The sequence below is a fragment of the Cynoglossus semilaevis genome, chromosome 14 (assembly GCF_000523025.1).
Source record: "Cynoglossus semilaevis isolate Cse_v1.0 chromosome 14, Cse_v1.0, whole genome shotgun sequence".
Classification (NCBI taxonomy): domain Eukaryota; kingdom Metazoa; phylum Chordata; class Actinopteri; order Pleuronectiformes; family Cynoglossidae; genus Cynoglossus; species Cynoglossus semilaevis.
This window is the reverse complement of record NC_024320.1, coordinates 8899935-8921012: the sequence shown is the minus strand read 5'-3', so window position 1 is coordinate 8921012 and position 21078 is coordinate 8899935. Positions and strand designations below refer to the sequence as shown.

Sequence of the window (21078 nt, the reverse complement as noted above, 5' to 3'; positions counted from 1 at the left end):
TATCGAGAGTTCAAATATATTTTCACACTTGGCTTTTAACATATTGTTCAGAACGTTTTGCAAACCACACAACTTTCATGACTCCACTCACTAAACTGACATCAACGCTCAGGAGTCTCAGGAGTCTGAAGAATCAGTTCTTGCTACCATCTCACTGTTAAAATGAGTTCTCCAACAGGAAAAAAAAAACAATTCCTCTCCCACACCAATCCCCAAAATCAGTCATTTCAGTTTACTGAGACCCAGCAGTTGAGCCACTGCTGCCTCCATCACTGAGTCATGATAGTGACGTTCAACCTCACGGTTTTAGTTCAAGTGAATATCTCTTTAGATTTACCTTAGTGACGCAAACTGACCACAAGAGGCAGTGGTGGATCAGCAGCTCCCGTGTTAGGGTTCCTGGACTGACCCTGACAACAGTACAGATTAAGAAAAAGATTAGATTAGAATATAATAGAACACAATAGAAGGGATTAGATTAGAATAAAATAGAAGGGATTAGAATAGATTATATTAGATTAGGTAATATTAGATTAGATTAGATTTGATTAAAATAGAATAGAAGGGATTAGAATAAATTAAATTATAGTAGATAAAATTAGATTAGTTGTGTTTGGATTAGATTACAATAGAATAGAAGGGGTTAAGATTAGATTAGAATATACTAGATTAGATTATAGATTAGATTAGAATAGATTAGATTAGTATAGAATAGATTAGATTGCAATACATTACATTACATATTAATTGGATTAGATTAGATTAGATTAGATCAGATTAGATTAGAGTTTATGGCCAAAACGTATCTTCCATCTCTCTGTATTTTCCAGAAAGAACTTTATCAGTGACCTTTGCCTCAGCACATAATATTGTGTGCAGTCTGTATTCTGACCTCGGTGTGTGTGTGTGTGTTTGTATTTCCAGCTGAACTCTCCCATGAACTCAGTCAGCAGCACAGAGGACATCAAACCTCCGCTGGGTCTGAACGGCGTGATGAAGGTTCCAGCCCAGCCCTCAGGCACCGCACTGTCGCTCACCAAGCACATCTGTGCCATCTGTGGTGACCGCTCCTCAGGTCTGATGATCACATTCCCTTTGTGTGTTTTAAATAAATGAAGTTACTCAACAGAATGTTAGTTTAATTAAGTTTTCAGAGTCTCCAAACCCATAATTGCTGCAGGAAGTGGATTTGATTTGACTTGACTCAAATCTCTTGTTGTGACAGTGAATCTTCCACTGACAGACTGGAAACCTCCTCTACTCCTTGCTTTTCGTTTCGTTCACCAGTGACAATTTTTAATTTTTCCAAATAAAAAAGAGAGCAAAGGTTTTAAAAATGAGTTTTTCACTTTAAACTGATCATTGGTGTGAATGTGAGTGTGAATGGTGAATGGTTTGTCTCTGCTCCATGTGACCCAACAATGGACTGGATTATTTCTGGGATGTAACCTAGACCCCACCTGATGACTGCTGGGATTGGTGCCATAATACCTGTGAATGAATGAATGAATGAACAGTAATCACAGCCTCCAGGTGGCTCTAGGTCATTATGGTGTGGAGAGAATCTGTGACACAGAAACATGAAGCCGTCTTTTTTTTTTTCACTACTCCTTCAGCTCCCTGAGGGAAGTGACTCTCTGCGTTTAACTTTATCTGTGAAACACTGCAGTGATGTTTGAACAGACAACACTCAGATTATAAGACCGTCTTCAAACCACTGGGCCACAGGCGGTCCAGTGCTCTGATCATCTGTTCTTCCACAGACAGAACTGATGAATCTGCTCCTTAAATGCACACAGTTAAAGAACAAAAATCTCTGTGTCCTGATCGACTCTGCCGCGGGACCAAAGTGAACATTTAAATTCAGGACAGTGATTTTTGGAGTGGATCTGCGTCATCGCTGCCACGTGGATCCACAGAGAGAAAATCTGAGGCAGGTCTGGCTGCAGCCTGGGCCCTGCTTTCTCACTGTAGGTTTTTATTTATGCCACGAGGTAACAAAGGAAGTGTTTATGAGAAAAAATGGAAATGACTTCTTCACAGAATCAGCAGAAAAAAAACATGCTGTGAGAGACAGAACCATGTGAAAATGGCCACATCAGTGCTGATGCCCCTGGGCCTCTCAGCCCAGGCCCCACTCACTTCCCTTCAGCCTGAGGATCCTTCAGTCACACACACGTTTATTTTTATGTTTGACTAGAACACACTTCCTGTCGTGACTTTAGAGTAAACAGAGTTCCACTGTAGTACCAGTAAAACTGGGCCACGGAACAGGAAGGAGTTATTTCATTAAAAACTGAAAATATTAGAATTTGGTCGAAATTACAGAAAAAATGTTAGACATGATTCTCTATGATAGATTCAACAGAAATTGGACTTTATGGGTTTTTTAATACAATTTAATTTAATAATTTAAATGTAATAATAAAATGTTGATAATAGAAATCAATTTTACATTTAATTTAAATAATAAAGTAATAAAAATAATAGAAACATATAATAATTATTTAATTATAATTTTAAATATAATTGTACAATACTAATAATTAATAGTCATGGTAATAAGCTGCATTAATACACAATTAATTGTCAGACGCACTTAATTAGTTAATGTTATAAAAACTCTTTTTCTTGCCCAGCCCTGAATTTAAATTGTTTTTCAGTCAACATTTCATAGTGAATGGATCCAGTTGTAAGCCTTTCAGTAACACCCACTCTGTCACAGATAATAACAACAACATGAATACATCAGCCCAACACCACGGTAGTTTTATTCATGGCACTCAGCCCAGTTTATCATAAACACTGTTTTATTCACTACACACAGTAGGGGGCTCTATTCCATCTCTGCAGTACATCAGCCCCCTCTCCTCTAACTGCTCACATGTATTTGACTGACTCTCTCTCGCGTCTCCTCTCAGGTAAACACTACGGCGTGTACAGCTGCGAGGGCTGCAAAGGTTTCTTCAAACGCACCGTCCGCAAAGACCTGACCTACACCTGCAGAGACAACAAGAACTGTGTCATCGACAAACGCCAGAGGAACCGATGTCAGTACTGTCGCTACCAGAAGTGTCTGGCGATGGGCATGAAGAGAGAAGGTACAACACATAAACCTGATGTAATCCTGCCATGAATTTAACATAATCTACACTCAGAACAAATCCTTCAGCACTCTTTAGTTCCAGTTCTAATACTGAGAACCGATACTGAAACTTCTTTAGGTTTAGTTTCAATAAATGTTAAATGGACTGGAAGGCAGCGTTTCCCACGTAGTGCAGCTCTGTGGGTGAGCCCAACCCAAACCACAGAGTTGCAAAAATGTTTTACTATTATCAAGACCAGAGGAAACAAATAATTCTGTCTGTGAGCTAAAATCACTGATTTTCTCGGTGGACTTTGTTCTGTGAGCTAAAATCACTGATTTTCTCTATGGACTTTGGTCTGAGCTAAAATCACTGATTTTCTCTATGGACTTTGGTAAAAATCTAATACAAAACCACAGTGGAAGTGAAACAAGGACATTTTTCTGAAAAACAAATGTCAGCTTGAGACTAAATTCTACTACAAATTTCTAACTACTGTCGGTCAAACAGACCCAGTTAGTGTTTGATTTTACTGGAGGATAACGTCTGATGTGGTCACTCTTTTTTTCATCCTTAACTTTAAATTCTTTCCATGTTTTTTGTCCAGTTTAGTTTTGCTCTGGTTCTGGTTTTATCCTACATCCTCCTTCATCATCATTTCCTCATTCGTTCTCCTTTTCTGGTTTCATTTTTATTTTTTGACTTAATTATAAATTCAGCAGCTTTTCTGATTGTGGGAACACTTGGAGAACATTCCGTCCTCAGGGAGACGACTGAATCAGAATATTCCTCTGCCTCTGGTTGTTCAAGTTCCTAATAATTAGAATCAGGTTGGAACAGACAAACATGCTATTTCAGGAAAGTTACTCATTATAATTATTTTCTCTGATACTGCAGGGAAAAAGCAGAACCAAAGTGGATCAGATGGATCGCTCTTTTCATTTTAACATAACCAAGTTAAAAATGGGACAGAACCTGAAATTAGTGTGTGCTGACTGTACACACACACACACACACACACGCACAGAGTGGAGATGCTGTCTCATCTTTGAGATTCTCGTATATCTGGTCCTCCATGTCCTGCAGGGGGCACTGTGGACAGATCAGTTGAAATAATCCTTATCCTGAAAGTCACTTAAAACTTAGTACCCCGTTGATCTGTCTGACTTAGCATTACCTTTGTCTTTAGCTCTTTGCTAAATAAGTTGTCATCTAAAGATATTCAAATTTATCATCAATGTTTTCACCTCCATCTCAACAAGAAGGAGACGCAGAAGCTAACAAAACAACTTCAGTTTGTGAAGCTGATGTCTAAATTTATTTTTCTGTTTCAAACGTTGGCTCCAACCTCTGTTCTTTATAGACGTGGTTGTTAAGCAGGGCATCCACTGGAGGGCAGACCTCTATCTTCTCCTTATTACCTCTGGATTTTAACAAACTTTTTTTTTTCCTTTGTTCACTTCTGGTTGCTCAAGAGGGGGATGAGGAAGTGACAGAGGAGATGAAGGAGGAAAATTCAAGACTTTTATAATTCATTTCCATTGGTACAAGTAATAATAATAATAATGCATTAGGAGAAAGAGTAGGGTGAAAAAGGAGATGAGATTAGATATAAGAGGAGGTTACACAGAGGAGGTGAAGTCATTGTCATTGAACTATTTAAAAATCCATTTGTAACTAAAGACAAACTGTTTTGTTTTTACTGAGAAATAAAAATGACAGATGTTATTGTTTTCACAGTAAGGGTTTCGTTTCTCACATATACATCACTTTTATGCTAATTATTTTCATAAATCCCCAAATAATTAAACCCACGATGAGCTGACATCAGGTGACCTGCCCTGGTTTTAGTTCAAGTGGATATATTAATGTAATGTTTAATTATTTTATCTCTGGCATCAAAGTTCAAACACGCTCTCGTACGCTCACACGTGCTACAAAAACTAGACTTGAAAGATGATCCATCTGAGTACGGTTCTCCTCCGGCTCTGTGGTTCCTCTGCCAAGAACTGAATCAGAACCAGAGAGACGACCCTGGTGGAGGTGGTGGTGTTGTTAGACGAGGGGCCGCTTTAGAGGAGCCGCTGTCTGCTGCTGGAGGTCAGCTCAAGGTTAGAATAGTTGTGTTGGAGTCATCCAGAGGTGAGCGGCGCTGAAACCATGTTAGCCTTATTCCCGCCCATCTCCCCTCCTCCTTCTGCTCCTCCTCCTAGGAGAGCATAAATGCATTTAATCCTGTTTTTCTGCGGATCTCCTCGGTCTTTGCGGCTTCTGCTGCCTTGTTCTCTAACCACAGCCCTCGGGGTGCAGCAGCAGCGTGAGTGAGGCAGAAACAGCAGTAAATGATCATCGTCTCCTCTGAGGAGTAAAGAGCCAACAATGATATAAATAACAGCAGGAGGGACGGGAGAGGAGGCCAAGACAGGGTCAAGACAAACCAGCCCTGGATCGGGTTTCCTCATGTTGTTCTGCTGCTGCTAACTCTGCTCTGAACTGTCAGACTGCAAGCCAAACACACACCTGTGTGCGAACACACGAACACACACACACACACACCTGTACATACACCACGTACAGTAACCACTCAGGGATCTTTAACTCTTAGCCACGAGAGATGAAAAACAAAACACGCTATAGCCACTTGACAAATGACTTGGTGAATAAAATCTCCAACAAGTCGTTCAAATGACCTGAGAATAATTCTACAATAATAGAGGACCTGGATCACTGCTTTGTCTCAATGTTTGACTGAGATCATTCCACAGTCCATAGAGAAAATCAGTGATTTTAGCTCAGCCCAAAGTCCATAGAGAAAATCAGTGATCTCCATCACAGCGTCCCTGAATGCTACAATTGCCTTTTGTTTAATTCCAGGCTTTAATGTGGAGCTCCTGAAAAAGCTTACTTTAACGACAGCTTCAACTTTTTGGTGAAGTGTAAATCTGTGAGTGAGCACACTGACAGTGATGTGAGGAGACGGTGATTGATTTATTTGGAGTGTGAAAGGATGTTCAGTGGTTCTGCTGGAGGTGATAATTTTTTCAACACTTTCATTAAGTGTAAAATTCACAGCTCACTGACCTGAGTCTGTTTACTCTGCTGACTTGACTTGTGATGCAGATCTTCACCTTCACTGAACCTGACCCACTGCACACAGGAAGAGCTTCATCTAATCAAATCCACCTGATACACTGGTCTTATACTGTACTGTTTGTCATTTCTCACTAAAACAGAACCAGTGAGTTTCACAAACCACAGAAATGAACAAGCAATTAGAAAGAAGGAAATAATAAAGACTAAAAACAACTTTCTAACACAAGACTGACACAGAAAATGCTGCAATTTTTCAAAATTGCTTTAAATTAATACACCCACTCACTGATTTCATTTATTGATCTAGTCAGTGCAGTTCAAATATCTATCTGGTATTTCTCACTTTTTAAGAAAGTATGAGTAGAAACTGTGATCAATTTTTGACTAAAGATTTGAGGACATGCAGCTCCGACTGAGTGAGTGATGTGTTCACAGGGCGTAGGTCGTTGGTGCCACTCTCTGCTTTCCCTCACAGACGACCTTGAACTCGTCCACTGAACAGAAAGCAGCTTCAGAATCTGTGACTTTCTTCCATCCGCTCTGTCAGAGTCTTTATTGATGGCTAAACTCTGGTGGATGTTTTTTACTGACGTAAGGCGTTCGGGTCGTGAACTGCTCACCGACACAATGATGATCTTTACAGTGCACATGCACGCTCACACGAACAGTACAGTTTATTTTTCTTCCCCTGTGCAGCAGGGTCTGGACAGTTTGTTCTTACAGAAATAACAGAAAAAAAGATGATTTTTCTTTTTCCACAACAGTGATTGTCAGAATCATGTAGTTTACTGCAGGGCAGAGAAGACGGTCTCTTACTTTTGGTTTATCATAACAGAGTCGATAATTATTGACCAGATGCAGAAAAAACTAAAAAAAACTTTTTCAAGCAATCCCTGCTTTAAGTTTGAGTATATGGGAACTTAAAAAATAAATACATATTTTTTAAGATTCTTCTGTGAGAGATTGGTTGTTTATTGATTCAGGACAAATCCATGCAGTTTTTAAAAACAACCTATAAACAGATGATGAAGAGCTGAGACCACGGTTGAATAGTTTGCCTTTTTCACACCATATTATTTTTTCATAATGTTAAGGGTAATCTGATCAAATGTTGTTCTGTGTCTAGTTTAACTATTCATTGGGGGTTTTTTTCCACCCTGGGTTATAAATAAGTAAAAGATATTTTTTTACTTTTTCAAAATTTGATTATACCTTCCAGAAAACCTTAAAGAAAAACACCTAGTAGTCTTTCAAACCTCAAACATTTTATTTCACTTTGCTCGATCTTTTGGGTATAAAGAACAGAGACTGTGTAAAATTAAGACATGTAAAAAAAATAGCAGTATTGACCGGAACTAGTGTTGTTAAATGCAGCCGTCCAGGAGGAGCGCCAGAGAGCCAAAGAAAAGAACGAGAATGAGGTGGAGTCCACCACCTGTGCCAACGAGGACATGCCGGTGGAGAAGATCCTGGAGGCTGAGCAGGCGGTGGAGCCCAAGACCACGGAGACCTACATCACTGAGACCAACCTGGGGGTACCGTCCAACTCTGTGAGTCCAACATCGAGACATTGTTTAATCTGATGGATGGATGGATGGATGGATTAATGGTTGGCTGAATGGATTCTATGGTTGGTGGGTGGGGTTTTGTGTTTGTCCATGTTCGAGGGGAACTTCTGTACCTTCTTCTTCACCAACCACGTTGAGTCTCATTGATGTCTCCTGGTTCTTTAACTAAATTCAGTACAGACTGTCCATCAAATATCCAGTCTGGGTCCTGAACTAAAGCAGACCATGGGCCTCATTTATCAACCATGTGTCTGCGTTGACTAACCCAAAAACAATCTGATGGACCTACATGATTTACAGCTCTTTTATTCATTAATTCCGTTGACAATTGACAGGATACATCTGATTGTCATGGTAATAAGGGACAAAGTACGTCCCTTCTCAGTTCAACATGACGCATGTTTTTGTTTCTAGATTCAGGGATGATTGGTACTTCATGGACAGACTTGTGGTGAAATTCCTCTTCTTCACCCTCTTTGTCACTATTGTAATGAATAGAAAACAATTAATTCCTTATCATCACTCCTAGTCTGCGTACGTATGGATTTTTGTTATACTTTCACACATTCTAAATTTAGAACCTTGGATGGACTTAGTTCCATGGACCAGGGTTGAATTACAGCAGTGGCTGTTCTCCATGCTGCAGTGTCCCTGGGTCAGGGTCAAGGTCAGGGTCAGGGTCAGTTCAAGTGGATGGCCGACTGATGATGAAGTGTAGAATAAACATTAACAACATGACTGATGTGTTAACAGTCGACGTGATGTAACTTCAGGTGTGATGTGTTGTCATAACATTGTCTGGAGTTTATCCATCATTTAAATTATAAAGGTGTAAAAAAAAAAAAAAACTTCGTTCATAAAACGCCTGAGGAGGAAAAGTAAATATTTCATACTCTTGGCCTCGCCTTTATTTTTCAACTTTTCATAAATCTTCCTGGAGTCTGTTTTCACTTTTCTCCAACAACATCAGCTTCTGCTCACTTTTCCATCTTCACAGCGGCCCCGTCCAGAATGAGCTCATGGATGATGTCATATGTCAGATTTATTCCAGGGTTCTCTTCAGTGACTGGTCTCAATCAGCGGTTTATTTGGTCCTGGTCCAGATTCTGGTTCATCCTTGTTCTAAACCAGAGGACAGACGTTTGGACATGTCCTTGTTTCATTTCTGTAGAGCTCAGTTCTGGCCAACAGCCCTGTGTCTCTTCCTCCTCCTCCTCCTCTGTGTCTTAGCTGTGAGTTCCCTCCGCAGTTTTCTCCTCACCAACACGTGGAACCATCTCTCACTTTGACTCAGAGCCAATGAATAATGCAGCAGACGAGAGTTCCTGAAAGCTTTCGGCAAAGCCAGGGATTTCTAACTGCTTCTGCTGCAGCGGGAGAAACTAAGGAGATCCACAGATGGAGGGGTGAGACAGAAGGCGAGGAGGATTGACAGAGGGTGAGGAACAGAGAAGCTCTGCTGAAGGACGGGTGAGGAGAGTGACAGGGGGGGAGGCTGGAGCAGAGAAACAGGGAGAATCTTCAGGGACTGGTCAGCTTCAGCTGGAGGAAGTGTCCTGAGGAATGAAGGTGGAAGTGTGAAGGCTGTTATGTGAGTAAATGGGATGGAAGGGGGAGGAAGGGGGGAGGCAGAGAGACAAAGTGACTGAGTGTGGGTTTTAACAAGCGGTCCCTGGATGTCCTCCAGAAGAAAAGTCAAATGAAACTCTGCCGAACAAGAAGAAGAATTTTATCAGCATCACCGTTCAGTAGTGTTCACAGAAAAACAGTTCCCAGTTCCTCTCAGCTCTGTCTTGACTTCCAGGTGGCTCCATCAGTCAGAAACAGTTCTGGTAGTTCTGGCTTTTGAATTTTCACTGATTGTGTTTGACTTCAGGGTGGTTGGAGAAATTAGAGATCAGTTCCAGGTTCCACTGAGGTCTGTGGGAACCGATGGGTGTGGGTCAGAGGTCGTCTGTACTCTGGAGCAGAGACGTAAAAATGACAAAGTATTTTGTTTTGTTCCAGGAACTGTCTCTTTAATCCAACACTGGTCCAGACTGGTCTGGATTTTGGACCAGTCATGATTTTTTTTTGCCTGCAGCCACAGGACCTTGAGCTGTAGAATTTTCTATCCAATCAGGAAGCTTTGTTGCACAAGCTCCACCCCCGTAGGTTACATCATCACTGACAGTCACTTTGATTTTCTCCAGGTTCATGAACAAGTTCTTGGAAAATGTCCCGCTAATCAGACAGTAGTCCACCATGGACCCAAATACTAGTTCCTGCTTCGGTGATGGACACTTCCTGGTACTCTTTTTAGTCCCGGTAGTACACACACTGCAGTCATGGGACTACTTCAAACATATCAAATTCCTGTTCTGTCCCAGGTTCTTATTCAAAGTCTTGAAAATCCTTCATCTTGACACGGACTGGAAGAGATGGATTCTTCTGGTTCTTCCAGTCAACTGGAAAATGGTTCCAAATACAGTTCTTGTGCTGTGAAAAAAAAGAGGAAGTGGGGACTGAGTATTTAATAGTACCGAGTACTTCACATGACATGGTTGATGGTGGAACAGACACAGCAGAGGGGAACGTCTTATCTAACATTCATGAGTTCTCTAACAGGAACCCTGGGACTCTTCTGTGGTACTGGCTGTGGTACCGATTCAGGCCCTGCTTTTGCTTTTTGTTTTTTGTTGTTTTCCCACACAGAGCCTGACTGTTTGTTTGTGGCTGTTTATTTGTTGTTTAGAAGAAGTAGAGCAGAAGGAAAGTGTGGCAGTGGACCACGTCGACGCTGCCGTCTGATCCTGAAAAATTCATGACTCCTCTCTTTCTCTCAGTTTAGCCCGAAGTCACAGCAGAGGCACGGAGCTGAGTTTTTTATATTTGAGCTCTGGGAGGAAAATTACCCAGAACGCCTAAAAACAGACGAACAGTGAAGAAGTTAGGAATTTAATTAACAATTTCACATTCGATTATAAAAAACAGAATACACTCTGGTGGAGTTCAAGGATGGTGTGAGGTATTTTATGAAAACATCAGCAGCTGTGGAACAGTTTGGACAGAATTTGAAAATTATTGACATAAAATCTGAAACAAATGAGTGAAACAAATCACACTCATGTGTAAAAGTTGGAATAAAACACAAGCAACAAAAATGCAGGGAATGGGAAGATCACGCTGAGCTAAAGGTTTGTTTTTACAACAGATCAGAGAAGTAGCTACAAGTCAGAGTGACGATAGTCAGTGCAGGAAGAGCTAAAGGTTAGCCATGACAAGTATTAAATAATACTTAATTTAGTCCAAAATACTAATTAGAAATTACAAAAAAAAAAGTACTGCGATTATGAGTCAGCAACAGATACGTGAACGGTGGAGGTAATTCATTCACACTTTCACAGAAAGTGAAGAAAGAGAGGTTTAACCTGCAGCAGGAGGAAGAGGAGGAGGAGGAGTGTGTGTGCGCGCGTGAGGAGTACAAATGAGAGTCTGTGTCCTTCACATTAAAAGAAAGGAGATGTTTTCTCCTTCATCATCTGCTGCTGATCTCCTGAGAGCTTCAGCTGAAAGAGATCCTGTGAGATTTCACTGAGGATCAGTGTGGATTTGGAGCGGCTCAGTGTTTCTGTCAGAAAAGTTCACTCACACACACACACACACACTCTCTCACACACACACACACACAAAACTTTACTGAAGAGTTTTTACTCTAATTTATTCCACAAAAATGTCCCTCCTCACAAACACGTCAGGAGCGTGGACAGGTCCTGCTGTGGTGTGTGTGTGTGTGTGTGTGTGTGTGTGTTGCATCAGTATTCTTCAGTTTCATACTCCCTGAGCTGAAGTATCTGGTGCATCAGGACAGTTGAGGACAGACAGTCCTCGTCTTTGAACGACTAATACTGCTGACGTTGAGGAGTGGGAGGAGGTGAAGGAGGAGGGAGAGGACGAGAGTGATGTTGATATTACTGCCATATTACAGTGTGTGTGTGTGTGTGTGTGTGTGTGTGTGTGTGTCTGAGAGAGAGAGAGTGACGCGGTCAGGTGGAGTTTCTTTTCATTTCCTCCAGATATATATTTCTTTTTCTAAGTATTTATTTTTCTGTGTATTTCATTTTGTGAGTAAATTATAATTTAATATTTTAATTTATATTATAGAATTTCTATTTCTATACAGGCATTTAATATATTATTATATATTCTTTTTATTTTTATATTTTATTTTGTTGTGAGTATAAATATATTTTTCAGTCAGTGGTTTTTGTAGGTATTTATATTTTCTTACAGGTATTTTTTCTGTTAATATTTATATTTATATAAGTATATAAATATTTATTTAGGTATTTTTCTGTAAGTGTGTGTATATATTGTATGAATGGGGAGGTGTGTGTGAATATTGGGGTGTATGTACTGTATATGTGGTCATGTATGCATATATGGAATATTGTTATTGTTTCCTGTGTATAGGTAAATTCCATTTAAGATTTTTTAACACAAAATCAGAAATATTCTTGTCATGTTTTTCTTATGGTGTTTATATTTTTTCTGTAATTTTTTATATTTCTTCCGTGACTCTTTGTATTTTCCTGCAGCTCTGACTAACCCACTGCACCTTATGTTCTTCAGAGAACCTGATTCCCAGAGCAGAACCGATGTCAGTGCTGGTTTGATGACTGACCTGGATCCTTGTAACATTTTCTTCTTTTTTTTTTTCCTTCTCTCCAGCCCAACGACCCAGTGACCAACATCTGTCAGGCAGCAGACAAACAGCTCTTCACTCTGGTGGAGTGGGCCAAGAGGATTCCTCACTTCTCTGAGCTGCCGCTGGACGACCAGGTCATCCTGCTGCGAGCAGGTGAGACCAACAAGAACAGATACTGAAACACAGATGGGAGTGTGTGTTTAGGCTCACCGCCTACTGTGTGTAGTGCTGGCATAAAACCTACAGAGGCAGCAGAGAGCTGAACCACCTTGTTGCTAGTGGTCCCAGCAGTGAACCTAAGAGTTTCTGGTACCGATTTGTGCATCTTCTTCACTAATTGGTCCAGAGTTGAAACAGAGTTGGATTTGAGTTCAGACTCTGTTATTAGGCTGTTATCTGGTCACCTGACTGGTCACCTGACTGGTCACCTGACTGGTCACCTGAGCCCATCTAGTGTCCAGAGGAGTTAGAACCATTGTGGATCACAGAAATGAGAGCAAACCAGACTGAATCAGTGCTTTTTTTCTCTCACAAACACACACACAGCTGTTTCTCTGACTTTCTCCATCTTTTCCCTTTTTTTTTGTTGCTCCTAACTACATTGGCTGACTCCCCTTCCTCCCCCCTACACACTCATGACTGGGTGTGTGTAAAAAAAAAAAGTCTAAATCCACAGTGAGTCTTGAGGAAACACTGACTTGTCCCTGCTCCACTTTTCTATAAATAACCTTTTTAGTTTCAGAGCTGTATCACAGATGAAAGACGTTCAGCTCCTACTCTGCTCCGCTCTGGGGAGAACGTGGAACTGTTGCTGGGCAGAACTGTTAAAGGAACCACGTCACTGTGTCTCCATGACTCCAGCTCTTCTTCTTTCAGCCTCGTCTCTCAGTCAAATGAAATCCCAGCGTCTGTTCGGTGTTTTAGACTAAACCAAACGGACGTGATCACATCTGTGAACTAGTCCTTAGTTCTTCTTCTTCTACTGCTGCTGCTGATGATGATGATGATGATGCTGTAGAGTCCAAGGTCAACCTGGGTCAAAGTCAACGTTCTGCTAATGTTGCTGCTCCTGTCCTGCCTATAGGCTGTGAATCACAGATGTATACTCCTTGTTGTCCTCCACCTGGGCTGTCTTAACATTAACTGTTGACTCTTCCTGTAAATGAATTAATATTTCCTCCGTGTCTCCCTTTCACTCAGGTTGGAATGAGCTTCTCATCGCCTCATTTTCTCATCGTTCCATCGCGGTTAAAGATGGGATCCTGTTGGCCACTGGTCTACACGTGCACAGGAACAGTGCCCACAGTGCAGGAGTGGGGGCCATCTTTGACAGGTCTCTATGATTCTCATCAACTTCATCTACACCAAATCAACATCAGTTCTTCTTTGTAATAATCGTCATCATCATCATTAACATAATGTCATCGTCACCATTATTATTATCAATGTCATTCCATTCTTCATCATTGTCACCAATGCATTTATCATCTTCATCATCAACTACACCATTATCAACCTACCCCACATTGTCACCATTATATACTTCATCACCATCCTCCTCATCATCATTGTCAATATCATCATTAGCATCATCATTATTAGCATCATCATTATTAGCATCTCATCATAATCCTCACCATCATAATCCTCACCATCATAATCCTCACCATCATAATCATCATCATTGGCATAAGCATGGGCATCATTATCATTAACATCTCATAATGATTGTCATTGTCATCTGTATCATCATCATTAGCATCATCATCATTAGCATCATGATTATTAGCATATTCATCCTCATCATTAACATCTCATGATTGTCATTGTCTTCATAATCATCACCATCATTATCATTTATATATTTCATCCTTCATTTCTTTTTCTTCCTCTTCTTCCTCCCTTTGTCATTTTCTCTCTTTTTCCACATTTGTTTTTCTCTTTATTTTTTCCTTTTCATCTTTTATTTTCTTTAAGTTATTTTCTTCCTGTTTCCTTTTCATCTTTTCTTTTCTTTAAGTTATTTTCTTCCTGTTTTCCTTTGGTTTTCACAGCTCCAGCTCCAACCTCTTTCCTCTTACTCAGCGTAAACTGAATCAGTTCCAGCTCTTGTCTCGATGGGTGTGTGTGACCGTGATGTCACAGGGAGGTCAGGAGTTCGAGTCTGCTCCACCTCCTCCTCTCATGGCCCCTCCCCTCTGATAATGATGTCACTCAGCGAGTGGCTGAGCCTCACAGACGCAGCGTTGTGTTTATTCAGTGGCAGAGAAACCACATAGTAAATATAATTACACAGCAGATCCTTGTAAACTTTTCCACTGATCTAATTCTACTCTGGTTTGTGCTTTTAAATAGATCAGAGCTGCAGCACATTTCAGACCTATTTCAGTCCTCCTGCCTCTGGATCTGCTCTTTCAAATTCACTTAAACTCCTCTGGTTTCACTGGGACCTGAAGTTCTTTGGTCCTAAAAATACTCTTATATTTCTTAAACGTTGATGACATTAAAGAGTAACTGTGGTTTTTTTTTTCTTCCTCAAACCTTCAGAGTTCTGACGGAGCTAGTGTCCAAGATGAGGGACATGCAGATGGATAAGACGGAGCTGGGATGTTTGAGGGCCATCGTCCTCTTCAACCCAGGTCAGATCACTGTGTCATCCCTGCAGACTCTCCTGTCAACATGGAGCAGTGTTTTTATCTTAAATGATCTCTCTGAACCAGTTCTCTTCAGGTGATCCTGCTCTGCTGGATCTGGTGTGTGTGTGTGTGTGACTGGAGTCAAGGTGTGTGTGTGTCATGTCTCTGGTCTTTGAAGGACATGAGAACAATCAGAGACTCCAACAGTCTGTGATCAGATGAAAGTGTTGAGGAGAAGAGTGGTTTCTGCTACAGCTTCATAAGAACCTCACACACACACACACACATACGTGCTGGAACTGATGGGTGACGTTTTTGTCTCCACAGACTCCAAAGGTCTGTCCAACCCCAGTGAGGTAGAGGCTCTGAGGGAAAAGGTCTACGCCTCTTTAGAGGCCTATTGTAAACACAAATACCCTGAGCAGCCTGGAAGGTAAGACCACCGACAAACTGTCACAAACACGGAGTCAACCAGTTGTTAAAATACCACAAAAACTAGAGGAACCTTGAACCTTGAGAACCAAAAAACTAAAAAAAAAATATTAGGACAACTGGGAAATCCCAGGACAAGGTGAAGACACCGGGTCACTGGTAAACTGGGGTAGTTGTGTAGAACCATGGAGAACGAAGGAGAACCAGTGAGTGGTGGTGGGAGATTGATGGGACAAGTATACTGAAGAGAAATGAAAAATTAGAGATGAATTGAGGAAAACTGAAGGAACAGGAAAACTAGGAAAAACCTGAAGAGAACAAGAAAACTGGGAAGAACAGAAAAAACTGGGAAATGTAAAAGGCTGTGAAGAGAACTAGGTGAAGATGGGAGGCAGAAAGAGGTGGAGAGGAATGGGAAAAATTGAGGAAAACTGAATCCAACACATCTGAAGAGTTTGGTTCAGTGGAACCATTTAAGCCAAATTAAAAAAATCAGCATCGTTTTAATGAAAAATAAATTGAACTTGTTGTTTAACGATTTTTTAAATTTTTTTTAAGTGAAAATGGCTGAAGGTTTGTCTGGAAAAAGTCAGTTTCTCAATCACTTTTTTTTTTACTCATGTAGTTCTTAAGTTTACGTTTTTCAAAGACCTGTTTCTCCTGCTGCGTCAGGTTCGCCAAGCTGCTCCTGCGGTTACCAGCGCTGCGCTCCATCGGCCTCAAGTGTCTGGAACATCTGTTCTTCTTCAAACTGATCGGGGACACGCCCATCGACACCTTCCTCATGGAGATGCTGGAGGCGCCGCATCAGATGACGTAAAACATCACCCGGGAGGAGGAGACCACGTTGGAGCCACGCTCCTTTCTCCTTCTCCTATGTGCTACAGGCTCCACCCCCTCTCTCAGCAGAGTTTTTTAATTATCTGTAAGAAAATGGACGTCCGTCTCCTTGGAGGGACAGAGGACGTGAGGCTTTCCGCTGGAGACTAAATTTGATTTCTCTGGCGTTTTTATCAAACAGTGACATCATCCTGTCTGTGGACCTGTTTTTTTTAACTTTGTACAAATATATAAATAAGAAAATTCTATATATAACTCTATGAAAATCCACAATAACTGGAGTGAGAGCAGACGACCGGGTGGAGACGGCCGAGGACAAACTTTGAAAACCTCTGTCGTAGCTGCTCCGACACATCTGAGGATCAGACAATTCCAGGTATGTCATGATGATGATGATGATGTCACACTGGGACACTCAGCGTTTGGATGAGGACAATCTTGATGGAGACTCAGGACTTCCACTCTTGGACCTGAGGTTTCTCCTCAGACTTTCAGGACTGAACTTTCTCTTTGTGGGCAGCACCATGGTGTTGGTGATGGTGTCAGTGGTGCTGGTGTTGGGGGTCAAGAGTCGTCTGGTTCCTGCCTGACCCGACTGAACATCACCTTCTTGCACTAAGTTGTTTTATTGTTTTTAAGTGTGAGTTTAAAAAAAAAATCAGAGGCAGGTTCACACAAAACCCACAAAACCTCAGGTTTCAATTCCAACCAGTAATAAAATAACGTTGTCTTACTCTGTTAGCACTGTGCAACTTCACAACAGAACCACAGTCCAGTCCAGTATCTACTGAAGGGAGAGTTTAGGCTTTTTTTAAGTGTGGTGGCATGAAGTCAAAAAGAGAGATTTTAGATACAATTATTGACTCTTGATTTAGCCTGAAAAAAAAAAGATTAGGACCTGCCCAAATTATTATTTTCCTATTAGATTATTTAAACACTGAAGTTTGTGAACCACTCACTCCCAACCCAAAGTCCAGAGTCAAAATTGATCTCTTATTTTCTCTATGGACTTTGGTCTGTGAGCTAAAATCACTGATTTTCTCTGTGAGGTTTGAGGTATGAGTCATTGGTTTACATTGTAGATAAAAAGTGAAGCAGATTTAAATTTACAATACGAGTCTACAGTATCAAGGAGCTAAAATCTATTTTTACCCAAAATTAAATCTCGATTTTGAATCCATAAAAACCACGCTGTAAAATTGTCTGCATTGTCCCTTTAGTGTGTTGGTGGATGAAGAGTCTGTTCTGACTCATAGGAAAAAGGCGACTGTTGTGATTCATTAGCTTTACTGGAGGCTCTGAAATGAAAACCAGCAACTCTGAACAACTTTATCGACTTTATCGTTTGTTTTTCAATCCTGACATTGACACTTGACTTTTGTTTCATCAGATCTCTCGCTGTCATCCATGTTAACAGTTATGTTCATGTAAAAACAAAAACAGAAAAGTGATCAGGACCGATCGGTGTCAGCTCTGACCGGTACTGTTGACTTTAACAAAAACCTCATGTCTACCTGTACTGAAAGTTATGGCGGTAAACAGTGTTCACTTCCATTTCCAACAGCAGTTACCTCCGTGTTCATCCTCCCACACTCCCACACTGGTTCACTCACTCTTCAGCAGCAGGCAGCTGTGCACGTGGTGGCAGACGTGCACGTGGCGCTGCGGCTGCTCCTGCAGAGCCGTTACTTTACATGTGTTGATATTTCATTACGTGGCACTTAAACCTCACGCCGGCATCAGTGTGGTCGGACCACGTCCTCGTCCTCCACGGAGGCACGTGCACTGACCTGGTGCACTCTCCCTGCACTTGTCTGGACACGGACCACTTTGTCCGACTCCAACCTTGAAATGCGTCTTATTTCTGTCCACGGCTTCATGTCCATGTCCCGCTCCTTCCTCCTGTCTTCGTCTCCTTCTCCTCTCACTGCTGCAGCTGATGCATCACAATCAAACCTATGCATCCAAACCAGTGCACTTTTCCAAAGAGTGACCATGGAGCGCTGGGATCCTAAAGAAGAAGAAGAAAAATAAAAACAGTCAGGCTTCAGTCGGATCGTTTCCTGAACAGGAGAAGAATTGATTCAGTTGAGGTTCTTCTGAGTTCTTCTGCTCCAGTTCGGTCAGCTTTAACTGAGAAAATAGAAATGAAACAGAAACAATCAAACAAATCAAACGTTTATTCTTTTTCTGAGAGCAAAGGAATTCCATTATTTTTGTACCTGACAGTAAATAGGAAGGAAGACAGTGGAGTCTTCAAAGAGACATTTTACAGAGGCGTCGAACTTTAACCCATTTCATATTAAATTACATTTGTATTTAATTGAACTCAAAGTGGAAAAACAAAAAGGGTTTGACTTTAAATTGAAAATGTCTGCAGAAAAACAATCTGATCAAGTTAAAAATGTCATTTTCATGTGATGAAATCAACTGTCAAAGACCAGAACTGGACCTTTTACACTTCAAACACTAGGTGGTGATGTGTGGTCTGTCCAACATGTCCTTCATTTGTCCTTGTCCTTCATCAGCGCTTCATTAGATTTTGTTTCCTCCTGCCATGGTCCCTGTCTTTTTCTTTTTTGTCCATCATCTTTTCCACCCATCCTCCATCTGTCCTTCTTGTCCCAGGTCTGACACACTCTTCGTTGTTTGCCGCTCTTGTCCCTAGTCTGTCCCTTAGTGTCTCCCATCTGGCCTTTTCGTCCAGTATCTGAATCAAATGTTCCTGGTCTGTCCCTCACCTGCCCCCATTTCCCTGTTCTGTCCCTTGCCTGTGTCCCTTTGTCTGTCCCTCTTGTCCATGTTCTGTCGCTCTTGTCCTTCATCTGCCCTTATTGTCCATTGTCTGTCTGTTACATGTTTGTCCCTTTGGCTGTCTCTGGTCTGTCCTGCATGTCCCTGGTTTGTGTCTTTCCTCCCTGGTCTGTCTCTCTTGTCCCAGGTCCGTCCGTGGCCTGTCCCTCTTGTCCCTGACTGCCCGTCTCCTTATCAGAGACAGGACTAGTCAAATCATGTGAAACTGAAATCGGATCAGATCTGACGAGCTAAAAAAAAAGTGCCGCCTGTCATTAACATTTCTTCATCAGTTTTTGTGCAGTGGTGGTGTATTTTTTTAGCTGTGTGCTCCCTCTGCTGGAGCAAAAGCAGCACTACAACATGACTTGAGGTTTTTTCTTCTTTTTAACTCCAGCTGGAAGAAAAAGCAGGGCACTTTGACACAGTGTTTTTCATGCTTCATTCATTAAGAAGCTAGTGTTAATTTATATTCAAACTTTTTTAAAAAAAGAAACCAGCAGCGACAGCATGAGGAACTTTTTTCTTAAAGATCAGCTCCTGTTGTTTAATGATAATCAACAAACCTGTACACAGCTTTGGTGGTGATGATGATGATGATGATGATGGTGGTGATGATACATCAGGTGACAGTATTAACTGCCAGCTACAGTTTACAGTCTTTATATTCTGGAAAACTCTCTCTTTGAAGAGATGGACAAATAAAAACAAAAAAAATATCGATTTAAGCTTGATTTTTCTGTAAAAAGAGGAAAAAGACTTTCTTAAACCAGCAGAATTTTCTGTTTACAATGACTCGTCTGAAAGAAAAAAAAACAGTTTTACTGTGACTGCTTTTATATAAATAAATAATTAAAGGAGAACGCTGATGATGATGATGAAGATGATGATGGAGCTGACTCCTTTGTGGAAAAGAAGTTGACAAAACTAAAAATGTATTTTAAAAAAGTACTTACTGTCTTATTGGACACTTTGTTGAGACGTTCTCATCACTGTCGTAGAGTTACTGTGATTTGTGGAAGTGTCAGGAGAAACTCAACACGCAGCATTCCCACAAATGTTGAGAACATTTGAGCATGTTGTGGTCAAAGGTGTCGTAAACTTTTTAGTTTTTTCTGCTTTTTTGTTTCTCACAGTGATGATGAGAATGGTTACAATGATGATGGTGATGATGATGATGATGAGAGTTGGACAGCGTTTTGTGAAGGGGTTGGACAGACCAACTGTGATGATGAGACGACGATATGATGATGAGATGAGTCATGGATGCTGTTCATATGTAAATGTGTATATATTTATAAATATATATCAACAGTCTTCAGACAGTAAAAGGACAAGGCTCTCAGACCAAACCAGCTGATAGTTTGACGGGTTTCTGTCTCTGTTTTGACTTGAATGATTAAAAAACCAACCAACAAACAGAGAAGCAACAACAACCAGCAGCACCAGCAGCAGAATCAGTCTGGGTCCTGGACTCTCAGAGGTCTGCAGCTGGACGTGAGAAAGAAAACAAAAAGAGACAGTCTTTCTGCCCTCAGAACTCCGTGTGTGTGTGAGTATGCGTTTGTCACTGTGTGTGTGTGTGTGTGTTGCTTTTGCAGTTGAATAAAATCAGGAAACGCTTGTGACACAATCACTGCTGTCTCTGTTGCTTGGACAGTTCAAAGGAGAAAAAGAAAACTGATCTATTTTTGTACAAAGGTGATTCTATCCCTGCTTCTTTATTCCCTTTTTCCCTCGTCTCTTCTGCTCTGCTATCTGTCCGTTCTTCGGTGGACTCTTGTAAAAAAAATTTTTTTTGTCCCGTCTCTGCAGTAACTCTGTCGCCTTTTCTCATTCCTTGGCAGAGAGATGAGAAACTCTTTCCTTCTGCTGCTCGAGTTTGTTTTTAAAGGAGTTGGATTTTGGTCATCTGTTCTTTGTGGGTCGTTCTCTGGTGTTCT

General features: G+C 41.0%; 1 protein-coding gene across 2 annotated transcripts in view; it reads left to right on the top strand.

Annotated features, from left to right (window-relative positions):
• Positions 1 to 20927, top strand: part of rxraa (retinoid X receptor, alpha a) — a 63692-nt gene extending 42765 nt beyond the window's left edge. The window contains exons 4-11 of one of the 2 annotated variants that reach the window (XM_008324905.3): positions 925 to 1075; positions 2922 to 3101; positions 7554 to 7729; positions 12458 to 12587; positions 13635 to 13767; positions 14982 to 15073; positions 15398 to 15503; positions 16175 to 20927. In XM_008324905.3, the coding sequence (XP_008323127.1) occupies positions 925 to 1075; positions 2922 to 3101; positions 7554 to 7729; positions 12458 to 12587; positions 13635 to 13767; positions 14982 to 15073; positions 15398 to 15503; positions 16175 to 16322 (1116 nt within the window). In that variant the 3' untranslated portion in view covers positions 16323 to 20927. Of the gene's footprint in view, positions 1 to 924; positions 1076 to 2921; positions 3102 to 7538; positions 7730 to 12457; positions 12588 to 13634; positions 13768 to 14981; positions 15074 to 15397; positions 15504 to 16174 lie in introns of both variants that reach the window. The other variant, XM_008324904.3, reaches the window with a different exon arrangement.
• The last annotated feature ends 151 nt before the right edge of the window (positions 20928 to 21078 follow it).